At 45.9% G+C, this 21304-nt stretch overlaps 1 protein-coding gene across 1 annotated transcript in view; it reads right to left on the bottom strand.

Moving 5' to 3' along the window:
• The window catches only part of COP1 (COP1 E3 ubiquitin ligase), a 917107-nt gene that overhangs the window by 372714 nt on the left and 523089 nt on the right, over window positions 1-21304 (bottom strand). Inside the window, exon 15 of the mRNA XM_086956597.1 lies at window positions 805-921. Coding sequence (XP_086812723.1) covers window positions 805-921 — 117 coding nt within the window. The remainder of the gene's footprint in view (window positions 1-804; window positions 922-21304) is intronic.

The raw sequence follows: 21304 nt of genomic DNA, 5'->3' as shown, positions 1-21304 counted from the left end.
GCAAGAGCAGCCATGTTTGTCCATGCAGACGCGTGCACGCAAGCCCTTCGCAGAATCGATTCCAAAACGAACTCGCAATAGCGAGACAGCGCATGCGCTGTTTTCGCTATCCGTGACCTAAAAACGTGAGCAAACTAGCCACTACGTGTCCGCGGCATCAAGCAACTGATATACTGAGGACATTGCAACACTAGAGTGCGCCGAAAAGAAAATTGCGGCACAGTGTGGACTCCAATAAAATGTGAAAGTAGTTGGGTTAAAGTACAATACCCTTGCCACCCAATACTCCTACCCATCCTAAACCCTAAAAATACCCTAGCCACCCAAATACCTTTACCCACCCTATAAGCTAAAAATACACTTGCCACCCAAATACCCTTACCCACCCTAAACCCTAAAAATACCCATGCCACCCAAATGTCTTCACCCACCCTAAACCCTAAAATGTGTGTGATAAATGCATATGCATGGTACAGATGCGGGGTAAAGGTATTCTGTGTTAATGAACATGTTGTAAAGGCTGTTCCCCTTCCCAATGATGCCAAGCCCCAACATTCCACCAATAATCCAACATTTTCCATTACAACAAGCTAAACATCTACCCAGAGAACATGCCTCAGGCATCCCTGTTGACAACAAGCCCCAGTGCCCCCCAACAAGAAGCCCCAATGTCCCTCACAAGCGCCATTGTTCCGACACCAAGAACGAACATTCCCAGACAGAGAGTACCAAAGTCCCTCGACAACAAAACATAATGTGCCACTAGCACATTCCCCTGCAAAAATAATTGATAGCCCCATTTACCTGCACAGCCAAAGGCCAGGTGATAACGTGAGGAGGGGCTGAACTTGACACAGCAGACATTGGCCTTTGCTTCAATGCTCGCAACTGAATTGTCGAGGTTGGTGGACCACAATTTGACTGGAAGAGAAAAGTTGATAGGAGAAACAGTGAGGCTGGGACCATGTTTATAGGAGCTTTCCTTTTACGCACAGTGATTAACGACAGATAACGTACAAGAAAGCACACAAGCAAACCAATATTTTATACACATTCTGATCGGTTTTCATGGGATGATGAAAATCAGATATTTCATTTTGCAGGCACCACTGAACAGCTTATACCATCCCATCGCAATAAAGAGTTAAGGACCTCTTTTCAGAATGGCTGTATGAGATGTACGGCAGCGGATTATTCTAGACATCATCCACGGTTCCACATTATAAATAGTAGAAGATCTACTTGTGAAGATTAGGATCACCATTAAATGTTTGGATCTGAAAAAGAAGACTTCCATCTGTGAGAACAATATGTGTAATGCTTGTGACACTCAATACATTTGGGTTCCCTAGAGGTTTTTTATTTACCTAAGTACCACTAACAGAAAGGGAGCGTTCTGAGATACGTTTGAGTAGAAGATATTTTTCTGCAGTAGGTCTTACTGTCAGACATGAATCACATAAATACCAGCACAACCTTTGAAAAGACCTCCCATATCCCATGAGAAGAGGTGCTCAAGCCAAAAGGTAAGGAAATGCGCTTTAAAAATCTACTGACATTTCACCTGCATGTATTCAAATAGACAAAAAGGTTTATGCCTCTGCCCACCAATCAGCTGTCATTAATCATAAATCTCCCCATAGTGTGTGAGGGCACAGTAATAAGCCTCCTCTATGAGGTAGGGTAGAATCCAGGATGGTTCAGAATTTTCCTGGGGTAGGCATCAACATCATCGAGGAAAATCACCTACTGGTCTCAAGATTTGAGGCCCCTGGACAAAAAAAACACAGGGTAGGTTTGAATACATATGGATGCAGGGTGTCACAGGTGAACATCCAGGAGGGACACTTATCCGACCAGGAACAGACTGCTATGAGGAAAGTATATTGTATGGTGTCATTTTGCGACCTCACTGTGTAATACACTTACCAACCCCTTCAGGTCCAGGTTTTGTTTGTAAAACCCTCAGCTCAACCCTGGGTAACTGTGGTACTGAGAAGCAATGCTTACACAGAGGAACAAGTGTAAATCATTTAAAAAGCACCATCACAAGCGAAGAAGAAATCAACACGACACTCAAGAAATCCAACTCCACTTTAAAAAAATAGACTATTTTTGTAAGAATTTAGACGCTAGAATGGAAAAGATCCACTGGAGGGTTCCAGAGAATTTGACTTTACAAGCAATCACAAATCAAAGCAATTTCATTCAACAGCGAATATGGCTTGTCAAAGTCAATTAATTGGACACTTAGAAAAGTTTTCATTAAAAACTTAGGTAAATGTCAATGTGGTCGGTTAGAAATACTAGGGACGACCATCTCCATGAGGGAGCTAGTCAAGGCACAAGCAAGGTCCTCAAGAACAGTTACCTTCACAGAAGCAGCAGTCCTTCAGCAGTGTCAGGCACTTAATCTATGCTGAAATGGATTCCCATGGAGTGGTCCTGCAAACACAATACCAGCCCTTGTTGGAGGTTCTTGCTGTAGAACGGTGATGTTGAAGCAGCAGCTATGGAGACCAGGAGACAATGTAGGACCACCAACAAGCTTTGGCAAATTCAAAAAAAGAAGAAGAAAAAAAAAGGTTTGCAGAAGAGCTGTGCTGCAGACCAGCAAAGTCTGAGGGACTGACCAAGCAAGGGAAAGTCAGGGCCACCTCTCAGCATGCAGGAGAGCCAAAAAGAATCGATGGAGGTCCATTGAGAACCCTCTGGCAGCAGGCAAAGGGACTAGCAAAGAAGCCTCAACAGCACACAGGAGATGAAGGCCCACGAAGCAGAGGATGCAGGCAGGACGTCATTCTTGAGGCTGTGCACAGTGCTTCTTGGGGCTAGAAGATCTTTTGTGAAGAGAGGCAACAAGCCAGGGAACGGGCAAACAGACACGGTGCACTGGGAGGTGGTTCAAATCAGCTGGAGATGGATTACAGTCATCCCAGTTGTAGGGAAGACTGGTTAGGCCTCTGAAGAACCAACAAGCTACCAGTTGTGTTGCAGAGCCGGGCGATGTCGGTGAGTCAACAGGATCAGCAAACCAGTCTTTGTTGTAGAGGTGCCTGCGGATGCAGGGAAGTGACTCCTTCACTTTCAGTGAGATTCCTTCTAGCTTCTATGCAGGAGTGCTTGGTGACTTGGAGGATGCATGGCCACGGAGTTGCAGAACTTGAAGAAGCACCGGGACGAAGATGCAGCGGGAAACTTCCCACTGAAGCAGTCTTGTCTTTGGTCCTGGCTCAAAGAACAAAAGAGCTCCAGTTTCCCCCAACAGAAAAGTCTTTGGACAGTCTTCAGATGATAGGCAGTCGGATCTTGAAGTTGTTGTTCGGATGCATCTAAGGACCCCACCCTCAAGAGAGCCCTTAAGTAACCCTGAAAAGGGGAAGGACCTCTTCTGTGGTGACCCGCCTATTAGAGGGGGTCAGGGACGTTACTCAGCTGTCCTAGCTAGTCAGATGCTCCTAGGGGCCAAGATTTAACATGGCAGAATCAAGTGGACACTTGAAGGAGCTCTGGACACCTCCCTATGGAGGAGCTGGACAGGGGGGGAAACACTAGCCTTCCTTTGAGCAGTTTCGCCCCGAGCAGTAGCCAAGGGCTCCTGAACTGGGCAAAACTGGTTTGTGCAAGGAGGGCACCGAATGAGCCCTTCAATAGTTTGGTGGCGCTCGGAAGCACTCCCACCCTACTTAACTCTAAAGTAGAGGTGGTCACACCTCTCCTTCACAGGAAATCCTTTGTTCAGCTTCCCCTTCCGGAGTTAAGCTCATCAGCAGGGGGCAGAACACTGTCTAGGGTCGGCAGCAGCACGGGCTGGCAGACAGGCCCTGTATGGCTACACATGTAGGTACTGCAGGGTCCTCTAAGGAGCGTCCAGTACATGGCATCATGCAACTAACACTGGAATCGGTGTAGTTGCATGATACCAACATTTTTTATACCAAACATGACCAGGTTCGAGGCAGCCATTATGTAGTTGGACATTTTGACTTGTCCTCTACATACCTTATAATGGCTGTCCACTTGCAAAGCCTAGAAAATGGCGTCCTAGGTTTGCAGGGGTGTACCTTCGTGCAGGGGTACCCACACTTAGAACCATGCACCCTGCCCTCGGATTGAAGGGCCTACTTATGGGTGGCTCATAGGTTAAAAAAACAGTGACCAGAATATAAGGTAAACCTTATATCTAAAGTGAAAGGTGCAAGCACCATTTCACACACACTGCAATGGCAGCTCTGCAGACATAGTTTGCACGGGTTCCCATGGGTGGCATAATACATGCTGCAGTCCATGGAAGACCCCTGGTGTACCAATGCCCCAAGTACCTCAGATCCATATAATAGGGACCTATAATGGTACCCTAGTATGCCAATTGTGGGGTGTACAGACTGCTTACCATAGACTACAGAGGAGAGAGAACTGCCACTGTGGTCCTGGTTAGCAGGATCCCAGTGAACTATAGTCAAAACACACTGACACCAGGCAAAAAGTGTGAGTATCTATGCCAGAACGATCCTACTTTCCTATATTATCTAGCTGTAGTAACAATATTTTTAGTGGATACTCTATCTACCTCTTGATTCCTCACCTGTAGAACAACTCTAGGGGTCCTACTGGATCAAGAAACTTCCAAGCTTGGAGGTTGACAGTAGCGGGCGATGGATTCGGTCAGCGCCGGAAGTAACGCTTAATAACACCACCGAGCCCATATAGTGCTTACCCTGGTTTACCAACATCAATTACCCGCTGTTTTTTACAAGCCTTCGAGGTTATCGAATAAAATGACAACAGAAATAACTTTTCATAGTACTAAAACAATGCATAAGGGGGTCTTAACAATCGGTAGGTAGAAGGCATCCATCAAATGGGGAGGTGGGTGGATCAGTGAGGAATCTGCAGGTAGACAGAGTATCCACCAGAAAGATTACCACCACTGGTAAGTAACTTTTTCTTCTGATGGATACTCCTACCTGCAGATCCCTCACCTCTAGAACATATTCCAAAGCAATACCATGCCCTAGGAAGAGGGTTGATGGATGATGGATGATTACACCAGAAGGTCCTGTAGGACAAACCTGGTGAAGTGACCATTCGTTCTCTCATCGGAGTCGAGACAATAGTGTTTAGCAAATGTGTGCAGGGAGGCCCAGGTTAATGCATTGCAAATATCCACAATCGGAACCCACTGTGTAAGAGCAGAAGTGGTAGATTTGGCTCTGGTGGAACGAGCACGGATTCCTTCAGGAGGTTCTTTGTTGACCAAGCCACAACCCATTTTACCAAAGGGAATTATCCTTCAGGATAGCAGGTGCGGCTCCTCCGCGTGGAGGTGGTGGAGCGTCGCCCCACTGTCTTTCAGCACTGTAAAAAGGAAACATAAAATGATAACACAAAGGTATTATCATATTATTTTTTTGTGCTGAAGCAGTTTTGCAGGGCAGGGCTGTGCAGGAGGGATTAGTAGTGGCACTCTCTAAGTACCCATGACTCTTTGGTCGGATGTCTTGGGCTGGCCAAACAGTCATGAACACTTTACATTTCTCCACACAGGTTCCATTACAGCCTGGGTGGAGAACATGCTTAGGCTCCCATTCCCGCCTGATCAACGAACCACGTCATTCAGACCAATCACAATGATGCACTGCAGCGCTGTGATTGGCTTAGGGGAGCCTAGGTGCTTCCTGCTTGCACAGAAGCCAGGAAGAGGATAGAGGAGAGGAGGCGGCCGGCTAGCCGGCAGGTAAGTGTTAATTTTATTTTTGTCTTCTAAAAAGCCACCATCCCTCTTCCCCCTCCCCGCCTCACTACTGCTTCACGGGAGCAGCCGCTACTATAGGATAATATTTTCTTCTGTACTGCCTTCCCCTTTTTGGCACCACTGTAGCCAATGAAAAGCTGATCAGATCTGTGTTCCTCTGTCCGATCAAGGTAGTAATTGACCGCCCTCCTAGGATCTAGCTGATGTAATCCCTTCTCCACCTTTGCTGGATGAGTGGGAGAGTAAAAAGTGGGAAAAGTGAGGGATTGGGCAAGATGAAAGGGGATGACCACTTTGGGAAGGAAAGCAGCCCTGATTCGCAACACCAACTTGTCTGAAAACATTTTAGTAAAAGAAGGACGACAACTAAGGTCTTGTAACACACTGACTCTTTTAGCAGTAGTTACTGAAACCAGAAATATGGTTTCAATAGTTGACAACCAAAGGGTACAACTGTGAATGGATCTAACGGAGCCCCCATCAAAAATGTAAAAACCAGGTTCAAGTGCAATCGAGGAACCATAAAGGGAGTGGAAGGAGAAAGGTTAGTAAGACCCTTGAAAAAATGCATGACCACTGGGGACTTAAACAGGGATTATTGATCCAGCAGACAGAAGAAGGTAGACAAGGCGGCTAATAACCCTTCCCTTCACAGTGCCAATGGCACACACCTTATGAGCAAAGGAAAGAGCACACTGTAAGACATGCGATAACATGGCCTGCAAGGGATTCACGCTGCTGTCTCCACACCATGCAACATAGATGCCCCATCTGCCCGAATAGACCATCTTAGTGAAAGGGAGACGTGCAGATGAAAGTAAAGTTTACCCCCTCCGGTGGCAGCTGAAAAGGGCTTAGTTGTCCCCACTCAATCTCCAAGCATGTAGGTGGAGGTCTAGGAGATTTGGGTGCAGAACCATTCCCCCATACTGGAAGAGAGCGTTTGGCCTGAACGGCATGCAGAGAAGAGGACACTTAGAGAAGAGCTGGAGGTTTACATACCACATCCTTCTCAACCAATCTGAGGCGATGAGAATGACTTGGGCCTGGTCTTGGCGAATCTTCCTCAGAACCTGAGGAATCGAGGCTATGAGGGAAAATGCATAGTGCAGATGAAAGTTTCACCTCAATGGAAATGTGTTTGCCAAGGCTCACCTTAACGGATACTGGAGGGATATGAACTGCGGGCATTGATAATTTTCTGAGGAAGTCTAGAAGTTTACCTGAGGAGTGCCCCACTGGTCGAACATGTCCTGGTCTACATCTGGCAGAAGACACAAGTCGTGATCAACAAGATGATGCTAGCTCAGACTATAGGCTCTGATATTTATAGACCCCCGGTAGGTGATTGGCAGTGAGTCAGATCCCTTGTCGGTGTGCCCAAGACCACAGTCTCAAAGCTTCCAGACAAAGGACATGAGACCCCACTCCCCACCATACTTGTTGTTGTCTGTCACAAACTGGACTAACCGACTGACAATGGAGGGGAGGAAGGCCTCGAACGCCAGCTGAATCACATGCAATTCTAGTAAACTGAGCACCTGCATCTCACGACACCAGAGGCTTCGAATCTCCAGATGAGCACCCCACCCCAGGGTGGAGGCATCTGTCACTACTGCAACCACAGCTGGAGGAGGATTGAAGGTAAACCGAAAGTCAGGTTTGCCTGGTTTCTCCACCAAGCCACTTCCGCTACAGCACTGGGGAAGATCATGATGGAGCACGCCAGATCTCTCACGGACCTCATATGTTTACCTGCCACTAGTATGAGTCCAGTTTCTCATAGTGAGAAGTCCTGTCATCCCTCCCATGTTACAAAGCATGCTCATTTTATTAGCTCAAACAATGGGGACGACCACCCAAACTAGAACAACAAACAAACCCTCCCTAACCCTCCTCTTCCCCTTCCCCGTTGGTGGTGATATCTCTAAAATCAACTATCAGGCCCTTAGATGTGTCTTAGAGGACAGGCCTTGTTAGGTTATTATCTATGCCCCAATGAGACACTACTGTTTCATGTGGAGTTGCATGGAGTCCCTCTGCAGACCCTTCCAGAACTGAAATAAGTGCATGGCTCGAAGTGAAGGTGGGAAGACCGCCGAAGGCAGGCCACGGGACAGACACATTACCAGTGGGCCCAATTTATACTCGAAATTCTTGTATTCATTCTTGTATTAATTTCTAAAAAAGACAGACAGCCTTTCCATGGTGAGGATTCTCCATAGCCGGGAATGCCACAACGATAAAGCTGGTGCATCCTTTTTCTTCCAGGCTGCTGCTATTGTTAGTTTGGCTGCCCCACACAAGTCCACATTATAGCCTTGTCTGCTTTCGTCTGATGTTCTAGGTCAGGATCCCTAACGCCCAGGAGAGCCTCCTCTATAGTAGTCGGAGTGGGGTATCCCAGTATATCTTTAATATGTGAAAGGATTTCCTCCCAAAAGCACGGTTACCAGGGCAATCCCACCATATGTGGCAGAAGTCCCCCCGTAGACCGCAGCCTTGCCAACAGAGATCGGAGGTATCTGGAAAGATCTGCTTGACTTTAGTGGGTTATAGGTACCAGTCAAAAAGTGTCTTATAGTGGGCCTCCCTCAAGGCAACTGAGTGCTGGGCTAGGTCCCCCCATATATGTTTCCATTCTTCCTCTTTCATGTTGTCCACCATTCGTACTAGCTGTTCTATCAGTGTACATTCTCTAATGGTGTGTCTCTCACCTGCGGCAGGGATACCCAGTGTTTGAGTTGGAAGTGGTGGCAGTGTTCACTCTTCTGAATCTTGAACTCCCTTTGACAGCTCTCATTATGACGTAGCACGTCATAATGAACTTTTTGTTTTTGAGGAAGAAGTTCAGGCCCCTGCAATGCAGGGACGGTGACAGCTGTCCTTCTTGGGCACCAGGAAGTAATGTCCGTAACAACCTTGGCCACTTGCCTTATCGGGCACTAACTCCACTGCTTCTTTGTTAAGGAAAGCTACTACCACCTGCTGAAGAATGGGCAGATGGTTGGAGAGGGGCAAGATGGGGGAGGTGGGATGGGAGGGTGAACCTATAGGAAGGGGAGTGAATAACCCTTTTGTACAATTTGGAGGGCCTATTAGTCCAAAGTGAAGGCTTTCCAGGCAGGTAGAAAATGTGACACCCTTCCTCCCACAGGCCTCACATGGGGTTGAGGAAGTGAATTAGATAGATTCTTGACATTTAGCCCTGCAGCAACCTCAGCATTGCTGATCAATCTTTTTTTGCGGCTACTGTAGAATTGATGACAGGTGTTGGTAGGGACAGTAGGAGAATCCTCGATCGAAAACTGCTATAGTCCTTAGTCAGTGGAGGTTGCAAGCCTGAAGTATGCGCAGTGGGTTTACAGGCTTTAAACTTTTCCAATGCAGAGTCTGCCTTATCTCAAAAATAGGCACACACTGTTGTATGGGAAGTCCATGAGATTGGCTTGGACATCAGCTGAAAAATTGGAAGAATGAAGCCAAGCACGCCGTCTGGCTGGGAAGGAGGTGTCCTTTGACCTAGCAACCGAATCTGCAGTTTCCAAGCCAGGTTTGATGATGAGCCAAAGCATTCTGTTAGTCTGCCAAGGCCTCTTGAAGGTGTTCCTTTATGTCTGGCACAACATGAGGTAAGAGCATTTGCACCATGTCCTATAAAGCACAAATATATCGTGCAAGCAGGCATTTAGCATTAATAGACTTGAGTGCGAAACCTCCTGCTGAGATTTTCTTCCCCCAAACCTCCATTCTTTTACATTACCTGTCAGAGGGGAGCATAGGGAAAGCGCCTTAAGATTGCGTCCCTGAACAAGAAGTCTGAATAACTAGATTTTCCGGGGAAGGATGAGATGTCAAAAAGGGTGAGTCGCCAGGGGCACAGCGATATCTGCAAGCCACCATGTGGTTCAATGCTGCCAAAGAAGAGAGATTCTCCTAAGGAGACAAGCACAGTGCCTAGCAGAGCCTCGTTGAAAGGGAGAAGTTGTTCAGCTGGAGTCATTGAAGGAAGCAGAACCTCTTTGAGGATATTAGATTTCGCCTCAGTGGAAGGTAGTTTCAGGTCCATCTCTTCAGCAGTCTTCAACATTACTTTGTGGAGTGATACCACTTATGGCATAGGAAGTCCTGATGGGTACTCCATAACAAGTTCAGGGGAGGTGTCCTGCCCGCTGGCAGAGGACAGTCCTTAAAATTCCAGGGGTTCCTGTAAAGTAGCATCCTGAGGATACTGCGCCAATGGATCTGAGACTGAGCCAAATAGATTGCCCTGTATGCCTCTTCTTCCAGAACCCTCTGGTCCTCATGACATAAGCAGAGTTGTGGTTCGACATTGGGCTGCGCCGTCGGTGGAACCATAGTCTGGGCTGAATGAGGTGAAGTTGGCGGAGGTGAGGTTGGTGGCGGTGAGGTTGGCAGCGGCGTCATGAGACGAAGTGCCGGCTCGAAGCAGTATGGCACTGACGCTGGCTCCGAGGGCATGAAGAGTGGAAAGTGTTGTGGCTCCGTTGGTCCCAAAGAGGCACCAATGTCTTCACAAAGAAGGTATACATCAAATTAAGGAAAGACCCGGGTCCGCACCCGGCACCGGGACTGGACTTCGGTCCGGAGCCAGTTCCGTGGGGGAAGCAGGGCTGTGAGCGGATCCTCTGAAGGAATTGCAACAAGCTCTGGTTACGAGGACCAAGGTCCTGTTGGAGAGGGCAAACGACAAGGAGACATACCTCTAGGCCGCTTCTTGTCCTTTTTATGTTTGAGCTGCCTTTTTCCGGACAACGTTGATGGAGACTAGAAATAGTCAGAACATTTCCTTTGCTGGCGATCGTACCTGGCTCGAGCCATAAAGAGAGTGGCTTTGTGTTCTTTAATTGCCTTAAGATTCACGCGAAGGCAAAAAGAACACAACTTGGTATCATGATCAGACCCACAGCAACATAAACAAATCGGATGGGGATCTATGATGGACCGCTGCCCTTAATAGTTCCTGCAATGTTTAAACCCTGATTTCTTCAGAGGAGACATTCTGAAAAGGGACTGCATTATTTTTGATAGAAAGTTATCAGGAACGATTTTCCTCATTAAAGAAGCTCCGCATCTGGGCCAAAGGTGCAGAAAAGGGGAGCTGACATTGGTACGTCAGGGTGGGTGCTATATGGGCTCTTTGGCCTCATCTGACGTCACTTCAGGCACCGACTGAATCCAGCGCCCAATACTGGTGACATCTAAGCTTTGAAGTTTCTAGATCCAGTTTGACACCAGCGTTGTTCTACAGGTGAGGGATCTGCAGATAGAAGTATCTATCAGAAATGCATGGCATGGTATTTCCTGTCATTGTTAAAATGGTGTGGTATGTCAATGTATAATATGTTCTGTTACTGTACAGGATGGTATTGCCCGTCTTTTAGTATGGTATGGTCTGACACTGTATGGTATGATATGGCCTATAATTGTTTAGTATGGTATGGAGGTCATTGTGTAGTAAGGTATGGCAAGTCGCATAGTATGACCTTTTACTGTATAGTATGGTATGACCAGTCATTGTATAGTATTCTGTAGCCAGTCATTGTATAGTATGGTATGAAATGGCCTGGCATGGTACACTATAGTATAATATTGTATGGTATGGCCTGTCACTGTATAGTATGGTATGGTATTGCATAGCATGGTAGAGTAAAACCAGTAATTCTATAGTATGGTTTGTCATTGTATATTTTGGGATGGTATGGCCTGTCATTGTATGGTATGGCCTGGTATGGTAAGTCCTATCCTATAGTTTGGTATGATGTGACCTGTTATGGTATAGTATGAAAAGGTATCAAATGGTATGGAAGGTCATGTTATAGAATATTATGGTATGGTATCTCATATACTATGTGGTGGCGTGCTATAGTATGGTATGGTGTGCCTTTTTATAGTATGGTATAACATGTAATGTAATTGTATAGTATGGCATGCCCTGTTATCGTACTGTATGGTGGGGTACATTATGGCCCATCATTGTATAGCGTGGTATAATATTAAATGGTATGGCTTATCATTATATGTTATGGTATGCTATTGGCACTGTCTTTGTATAGCATGGTAAGAATTGGTGTGGTATGACCTTTCACTGTATAGTATGGTATGATCTGTCATTTTATAATATGGTATGGTCTGTCCTTGTACAGTATGGCATCGTGGTATGGTGTGGTCTGCTATTGTATTGCACTTTGTGACCTGTATTTGGATAGTATGGCATGGAATGGTATGGCCTGCCATTGTTATGGCGTGGCCCGTCATTGAATATTATGCTTTGGCCTGTGGCGAGTGAGGCTGCTGGGGGGGATCCGTGTATTGCAGGAAATGCCGATTACCAAAGGGTGCTGGTTTTGTACACAGTGCTCCAAACCGAGAGGGGGTGTCGTCAGTCAGCGCCCAGCTTGCTGACATAATATAGAAACAGCGCCTGTTCCCACACGAAGAAAATAGGCACGATACACCTCTGGGATCTTTGAGAGAGATTCTTTATTGATGGTAAGAAGCGCGATGCTGGCAGTCCATGAAACACGTTGGCAGACGCGTTTCAGCCTTCTTTGGCTTTCATCAGTGCCGAATTTCACGGGCTACTCGCTCCAAAAGGGTGTCTGACAGGGTACAGGTGAAGTGAAGTCCGTCCCTGGTTGAGGGAAGTTACACCCCTCCTCCAATTTAAAGGTATACTGTCTTTACACATTCTCTCTCCTGAGCAAAAGCATGCTGGTATCTGTAGTCCAGTTGGGGGTCTATACCGTGATAGAACGGTCCAATCAATATGGACTTGGGCCACACACCAGCTCAGGTGCCCCGAAGAGTAAAAGATGTCTGTATATATATATATATATATATATATATATATATATATATATATATATATATATATATATATATATATATATATATATATCTTCGCTTTTGTGAGAAGACAGCAGGTTAGTCGCCTTTGCCTCTAGCACAACGGACACGGACCAGATAGTAGTGCAACATTCAGTTTTTATTCCTAGTATGTCGCCATAACGTTTCGGCCCGTCCGAGCCTTGTTCAATATATATATATATTCACTGAAAAAAAAACTAAGGTTACAGGGATGTTATAGTTAGACTCAGATTTCACTCGTGCAAAACAAGTAAAATTCGGCAGTTATAGTTACCCGAGCTAACTATAGCTTACGCCCCCGCAATGCACTGCACATTACCTCACATATTGCATCACTCATGACATGGACAGAGACTTAAATTATGACATCACTGATGACATCTCAAATTGCATCACTCATGACATCATCCATTGAGTGTATTTTATAAGAGTTTACGATTGTTAAACATATATAGTTAGGTACTACAAAAGTTAACATAGTATACTAGTTGTACTACTAATGAGTGATACTACATCTAATATATATTATGTGAGTGGCTGTGTGACTATGTATCCTTGTGCGTATGGAAGTGTGAGTAGCTGTATGTGTGTATAAGCGGGGGTATGTGTAACTGAGTTGAGTGAGATGCTGTTTGTGTCTGTATTGGTAAGTGTCAGTGGCTGTATGGGTGGGTGAGAAGCTGAGTCAATGTTTGGTTAAGTGAATTGGTGAGTGAGTGGCTGTATTGAAGAGTGAGTATGTGTGAATGGCTGTAGGGGTGAGTAAGCAGATGTGTGAGTGGGTATGTAAGTGGGTGTGCAAGGGCTTGTATGGGTGAGTGAGTGTATGTGTTGAGAGGCTGATTGAGTGATTCAGTGACTTTGTAGGTAAATAAGTGGGTGTGTGTGTAGCTGTATGGGTGAGTCTGACTATAACTGCCGGACTTCACTAGTTTTGTATGAGTGAAATCTGAGCCTAACTATAACGTCCCTGTAACCTTTGGTTTTTTTTTAAAAGTGAATTTGTAAGGCTTTTTTAATTTTATTTCCTAACTGTAACCACTAACCTTTGCCACCGAGGGTGTGAGTAAATGAATTCATGAGTTTCTCTGTGAGTGTACGAGTGTTTGAGTTGGTTTGTAAGTGGGAGTGAGAGAGTATGAGTGGTGCTGGAAGTGGTTATGAGTCTCTGAGAGGGTCTGTGAGTCGGTGTGCGAGTCTCTGAGTAGATCTGTGAGTGGGTGAGAGAGAAAAAGTATGAGTGATTCTGTAAGTAGGTGCATGTGTGTCTGACTGTGTCTGTAAGCGGATGGACATGTCTGAGCTTGTTTGAGTGGATGCATGAGTGCCTGAATAGGTTCTGCCTGTTTTCTGCCTGCTCACTTCTTACCTTTATTTTGTCTCTTTCTGCTCTGTTAACCTTTATTTTTCAGCCTGCTGCTAGTTTCTGATAATTATTTTGCCTCTTACTGTTCATTTCTGACCTTTATTTTGCCTCTTTCGGCTAGTTTCTGACATTTATTTTGCCTCTTTCTGACCTTTATTTAGCCTCTTTCTGCTTATTTTTGTCCTTTATTTTGACTCTTTCTGACCTTTATTTGCTTTTCTGCTCATTTGTGATCTCTATTTTTGCCTCTTACTGCTCACTTGTACTTTATTTTGCCTTTCTGCTCGTTTCTATCCTTTATTTTGCCTCTTTCTGCTAGTTTATGACCTTTATTTTTGCCTTTCTGCTCGTTTCTGACCTTTATTTTGCCTTTCTGCTCGTTTCTGATCTCTAGTTTGCCTCTTGCTGCTTGTTTCTGTCTTTTATTTTGCCTCTTTCTGCTTGTTTCTGAACTTTTTTCGTCTTTCTGCTTATTTATGTCCTTTTATTTTGCGTCTATCCGTTAGTTTACAACCTTTATTTTCTTTCCTTCATTCTGCTTCACTTGGTGCCCTGGAGCGAACTCAGGTCTCTCAGTGAGCACGTTTAGGGACTGCTGGGGGAGCCGCAATGCCACGGTGGTCCATGGAATTACTCCTGCATGCAGGGAACTGCAAAACATGCAGCTCCCTGCTTTGTGGGAGCAATGTTTTCTGCTATTTCCCTGCCTGCATGACAGCAAGCAGGGAAACAGATAAAAACTCAGCTCCCAGTAAGTGGGAGTGGTTTCACAGCTGCCATAGCTCGGGAAACAGCCATTACATCGCAGCTATTACCACACTTTACATTTACAACGCAAGCCATATGATAATACTACCTTTCCCACGCATAGCCTTTACCACTTTCGGGCAGGCAGCATTGGAGGTTTTTGGCCTGCTTGCCTATTCAAATCAATGCTGGTGCGGACGTGCAGCGGACAGTGGCAGGGCCTGCTGACGCTGCGCTGCCTACGCTCATCCACGGTGGGTACGTTTCACATCACATCCGGCTTAGGACTTCTGGGCAGGCAGCATTCAAGTTTTTTTCCCCTGCTTGTCTATTTAAATCAGTTCTGGTATGGAGGCGCAGCGGGCGCGCCAAAGTCGTGCCTAAGGCAGGCCCGTCTGTTCCCGCCAGCGACCGGCCAGGCCCAAAGACAATGGTCTTTCCCAACCAGCTCCTAAAGTCCATACTTCACTGGCCCTCTACAATTTAAGGCCCACACTCAATGCCTTATGTCATACTTTCACTCTGGAGGCAAAACAATTCCTTTGCACGTGTTGTCAGTTCAAATAGACAACCTATCCTCCTAAGGTGGTGCCAGTCTCCCATACCCTTATAACAATAACGATTGACAAGACATCTTTGATTACCATATTTTGAATTTATTGTTTGGCAGACCTGTTTGCTACTCCATAGGCTCAGTCCTAATGTTGGGGTGCGGGTATATATGTATATTAGGATGTATGAATGGGAATAAATGTGGATTGTTGCAGGTATGAATGATTGACTGTGTGAATATTTATCTATTTTTTGTCCCCTGAATTATTGGAAATGGTGCTTTTTGATATTGTGATTATGGGTTAATAATGCTTTTTGTCACATGATAAAACAAAAAATTGAAATAAAGAGCGACTTAGGAGCTTTCAGATGTGTATAAATTGGACATTCTGAAATAAATCGGCTTTTTGAGTAATTACCAGCACTGGCAATCGTTATTGTTAAAAGGTTATATTGTGCTCAGCCTTGCTGATTAGAGCAACCCCCATTTTTAGGTCTCGCGACCTATCAATGCGCGCAAGCGCATTGAGCGGAGCGAGAATTCAAGTGCTCAAAATACTCGTGAAACCAAGGGTTTCGTTCGTGCGGTTTTCTTTGAGTTCACGTGAATCACGTGACCAAACAAGCACGGGCATCAGCCTCCCTCCCTCCCTCCTAATTGCATTTTTTCACGGCCGCACAGCACATCAAAGGGCTTCTCCCAGCGTGTGCTGTGCGGCTTCTCCTCCCCTAATTATTCATAGCTGGCCGCACTTTCAGTTTCTCGGGCCGCTCTTGTTTTTATTCCCTCCATGGTTGTCTGCAGCATTAGTGTTCGCCCAGCAGCAGTGTAGAGTTCATGTAGCCACATTCAACATCTTCACATCCTGGGTGCTATCGCTGTTTGTTATGCTTCAATGCATGAGACCCGTTTCATATCCTAGAAACCATACAAGCGGGCAGCCTTACCATACCCGGATCTGAGGAGCTTTATTTTATTTGGCTCCAAAGTGTTGCCAAACGAGGGTTTGTTCCTGATCAGAGTATTCTTGTTCAAAAGAAGATCCTATTTGAGGATTTCTCATTCTCGAAAGGACCAAGTCTTTATTCCGTCTTAAAGGAAACGTTGCTTACTGTGTGATTAGGGGGCACCTAACAGCTGGTTCATATTCGTGCTGGAAGCCCTTTTCCGTTGATCATGTAAAGCCTGCAGTATGCCAGGCAGTCTTTCTCCGGGCTGGCCATCCCACCCAGTGGTAGCAGTGTGCACTAACCTGCAGGTAATGTGATTTCAGGTCTGTTTGGGGTTTCACTCTATACCATCTGCGGCGAGTTCTTACAGGCTAATGGCCCTCCCCCTCCCCCAGCACAGAGCGCGCATCGCTTGTTTTTATTCCCTCCATGGTTGTCTGCAGCATTAGTGTTCGCCCAGCAGCAGTGTAGAGTTCATGTTGCCACATTCAACATCTTCACATCCTGGGTGCTATCGCTGTTTGTTATGCTTCAATGCATGAGACCCGTTTCATATCATAGAAACCATACAAGCGGGCAGCATAGTCGTGCTGGAAGCCCTTTTCCGTTGATCGTGTAAGGCCTGCAGTATGCCAGGCAGTCTGTCTCCGGGCTGGCCATCCCACCCAGTGGTAGCAGTGTGCACTAACCTGCAGGTAATGTGATTTCAGGTCTGTTTGGGGTTTCACTCTATGCCATCTGCGGTGAGTTCTTACAGGCTAATGGCCCTCCTCCTCCCCCTCCCCCAGCACAGAGCTCTTATTGCTTGTTTTTATTCCCTCCATGGTTGTCTGCAGCATTAGTGTTCGCCCAGCAGCAGTGTAGAATTCATGTAGCCACATTCAACATCTTCACATCCTGGGTGCTATCACTGTTTGTTATGCTTCAATGCATGAGACCCGTTTCATATCATAGAAACCATACCCGGATCTGAGGAGCTTTATTTTATTTGGCTCCAAAGTGTTGCCAAACTAGGGTTTGTTCCTGATCAGAGTATTCTTGTTCAAAAGAAGATCCTATTTGAGGATTTCCCATTCTCAAAAGCACCAAGTCTTTATTCCGTCTTAAAGGAAACGTTGCTTACTGTGTGATTAGGGGGCACCTAACAGCTGGTTCATATTCGTGCTGGAAGCCCTTTTCCGTTGATCGTGTAAGGCCTGCAGTATGCCAGGCAGTCTGTCCCTGGGCTTGCCATCGCACCCAGTGGTAGCAGTGTGCACTAACCAGCAGGTAATGTGATTTCAGGTCTGTTTGGGGTTTCACTCTATGCCATCTGCGGCTGCGAGCACTGCAATGCAAGGAACTCGAAGTCACCTGGGGATAGAGCGGCTGGATACCACACTAACTGCATCACCTGCGGGAGCTAGCCCCCCAGGGGAGCCTGCAGTCTGCCAACTGTGGTGGGTGGCCACCCTGCTTCAGAGAGCGAGTGAGACGAAACCCGAGCCTGGAGAAAAAGCAAGACTGCTTCAATAGCCCTGAGCAGGCCCTGGCTACGAAATGAGCTGCTGAATTAGATCATATCAACGAGGGCTGCTGCCGGTGAAAGGTAATGAGGAATCTGCTGCATTGTAATATGTTAGTGATTTGCTGCTGCCAGGCACGCAGGGCATGTGAGGCAACACTAGGTGCTGATTCTTCCCAGTATCTCATGGGCCAGAATTTTAAATACTTCTAAAGCAAGCAGAGTCTGAGGTAGAGGTCAACTCTGAGTTAGCACCTGGCTTGAATGACTAAAAAGTGTTGATGTAGGCATCCTGGAAATCTGAATTGATTAAACGCTGCCAAAAGAGCAGTCACTGAACACCCCCACCCCCCCCAATCGCCCAAAAAAGTACTTGTGCTTACAGCAGAAAACACAAGCCTGCCACCATTCTTTTCCACCACTGTGTGGTAGGAATCGATTTGTATGTTTGTGATTATAGATGTGTGAAATATGTTCGGGAAGTTTGCTGCAGTTAGTTCACTTTCATGGGTGGACTTTTAGAGGGGCAGTAACATTTGAAGGTTACATTTCCATTTTAGAAATCTATGCGACGATTTCTTTGCAAAAGCAGCTATTTGCTATTTGCTATTCGGTATTTGCCTGTTCATTGGTATCTGCTTTTTATGTACGCACAGTTGTGACGCTAGAGCGCTGCAGAGTTCTATACAACACCAACTATCATTGTAAATCACAAAACATAAATATAAAATGTCATTTACAAAACCAATAGCTCCAACTTTCCTACTGCGAGACCTATTGGCAACGCCAGTGCTTGTTTGTTAATAGTCTCCCATACCCAGCAGGCGGATTTACAGCCCAGGGCTAAGGATCTACCTTTCTCTCCAGCACTCAAAATTCTCAGATGTTTCAATCTAAATTGTCACTCCCTCCCAAAAAATCAGAGTCATTCATTTAATTTCCTTTGAGATGTGGACCCGGATATAATATTCTTAACTCTTAGCTCTCCCTGCTAATTTCGGTCTTATGGGGATAAATAGACCACACTGAATAGGTGGAGGCATTGCCATTATTTAGAAAAAGGATTACAAATACAATATTAAAGATATACAAATCCCTAAATGCGAGGCTCTTCGTTTTTCTCTTCTTGTCTCGCCTAAATTCACCCTTTCAGGGGCTCTTATTTACTGTCCCCAGGGCCTCCTAGTAATTAGTGCGCAGTGTTACCAGATTATCTGGCGCCACACATCTTACAGGCAGCTAATTTTACTCTGCCTGGAGACATTAATTTGCATCTTGACAACACCAAAAAAAGCTATCCTTAACCCTCATAGATGATCCGTAACCTTTCTCTTCTGTACTCTGTCGCCTCCCACACTGGGGGCCATCTTTTAGACCCCACATTCTCCTACCTTTCCGTGGACCCCAGGCTCCAACTTTGTTGGACTGATCATTACGCAGTACCTCTTCCTTTCCTTGGTCGGCACGACAAACTACTAACAGGCAATGGGGTGGTGGTCTAGTGAGCTAAAGAACGATGATGGATTCAACCCAGATCTGTGACTGGGGGTGAGTGTCTGAAAACTTTCAGCACTCCGTCTATCATCTCCTTGTGTTTGCTTTGTTTGCCCTATGTTGGCAGGGTATGCGCTGACATGGGTCCCTTGCTCACTTTGCCACTGGATTCAAGCTAGCCTGGCTGCTGAGGGGTGTTACCCCAAAACCGGTCCTAGTATGCTTGTTTCCGGTCCAGGGAAGACCTGGCTTGGCAGTGTGGGATGGACTGTTGCAATGAGGCAAAGGGTTAAGACTGATTTGCATATAGCTAGGTCTGAACTGGGGTGGTGAAGCGAGCTAAAGAACGATGATGGATTCAACCCAGATCTGTGACTGGAGGTGAGAGTCTGAAAAGTTTCAGCACTCTGTCCATCATCTCCTTGTGTTTGCTTTGTTCGCCCTAAGTTGGCAGGGTATGTCCAGACACGGGCCCCTTGCTCACTTTGCCACTGGATTCAAGCTAGCCGGGATGATGAGGGGTGCTACCCCGAAACCGGTCCCAGGATGCTTGTTTCCGGTCCAGGGAATGCCTGGCTTGGCAGTTTGGGCTGGAATGTACCAATGAGGCACAGGGTTAAGACGGATTTGCATGTAGCTGGGCCTGAACTGGGTTGGTGAAGCGAGCTAAAGAACGATGATGGATTTAACCCAGATTTGTGACTGGTGGTGAGTGTCTGAAAAGTCTAGCACTCGGGCCAGCATCTCCTAGTGTTTGTAATGGTCTAAATTGGACATGATAGAATTAAAGAAACTACTTTTACATACCATCCCAGCCCTGGTTTATACACCGGATACTGATCAAATTGCTGTACGTCACTGGCTTTAAATGGCCATGGATTCACTTCTGCCTCGATCATCTAAAACACAAGGCATGATGCGTCCTCCAGCACCCTGGTTTAATTATACCCTTTGATTAGAAAAAAGGGCTGTATATCCCTCGAAAGGGGTTGGAGGAAACATTATGCACTTGGGTTGAGGCTGAATATGTAGGTGCCTTGAAAGAATATCATGCCTCTTGCAAATGTGCACGGCCAGACTACTATACTGAATTGATTACCAAAGTCCAATATTGTCAAAAGACTCTGTTTAAAGTAGTAAATGATCTGTCAGCAGCTAACACGTTCACACCACCCCACTCCCTTTATCAACAACAGTGTGGTAAACTTGCCTCCTTTTTTCTCAGCAAACTTGAGCTAATTCATTGGCAATTAGAAGCAGATGCTTCTATGTTAGTGACACCGTCAATCGCTGACACCCAACCACTTGGCCCACGGGTCCTACATCCAGTGGACGGTCATCCCACAGTTAAGGCAGACAAGCCCTTGAAAATCGAAGCCTGGTCCCTTTTGGATCTAGCACTACTGCAAACCTTACTGGCTACCATCAAGTCTGGCTCCCCACGTGATCCCCCTCCCTACATCAAAAATTAGATTGTTAGATGAGGCTGCCCTCACAGAAGTTCTGGATCTCCTTTATACTTTATTGATCACGGGTGAGTTACCTCAAAACTGGAAGCATGCCTTGGTACTCCCTCTTCTCTAGAAGAATGACCTTGACCCTCAATGCTGGTCAAACTTTAGGCCAGTTTCTCTTCTCTCTCTTTTCTCCAAAATTCTGGAAAACCATGTTAACACTCAACTCTTTTCTTTCGTCACTGCTTATAAAATGCTGCATCCATCCCAGTATGGGTTTAGGGCAGGCCACAGCACCGAATCTGCCCTTGGAGTCACAGAACTCCTTAGGCAAGAACTCTATTCTGGAGGGACCACTGCACTTATCCTCCTGGATTTAAGTGCAGCTTTCCATACGGTATCAAACTCCATTTTTCTGGACAGAGACTTCAGGCACTGCTGGAGTTGCCTTGAAGTGGCTATCTTCTTTTCTGAAAGATCGAACATTTCAGGTCACATCAGCAAACAATACCTCTACGACCATAACACTGACCTTGGGAGATCTATACTGATCCCTCTGCTTTTTAACATTTACCTTCGCCTCTTGATGA

Source organism: Lissotriton vulgaris, chromosome 1_1 (genome assembly GCF_964263255.1).
Source record: "Lissotriton vulgaris chromosome 1_1, aLisVul1.2, whole genome shotgun sequence".
Taxonomy (NCBI): domain Eukaryota; kingdom Metazoa; phylum Chordata; class Amphibia; order Caudata; family Salamandridae; genus Lissotriton; species Lissotriton vulgaris.
This window is presented reverse-complemented; position numbering and strand designations above follow the sequence as displayed.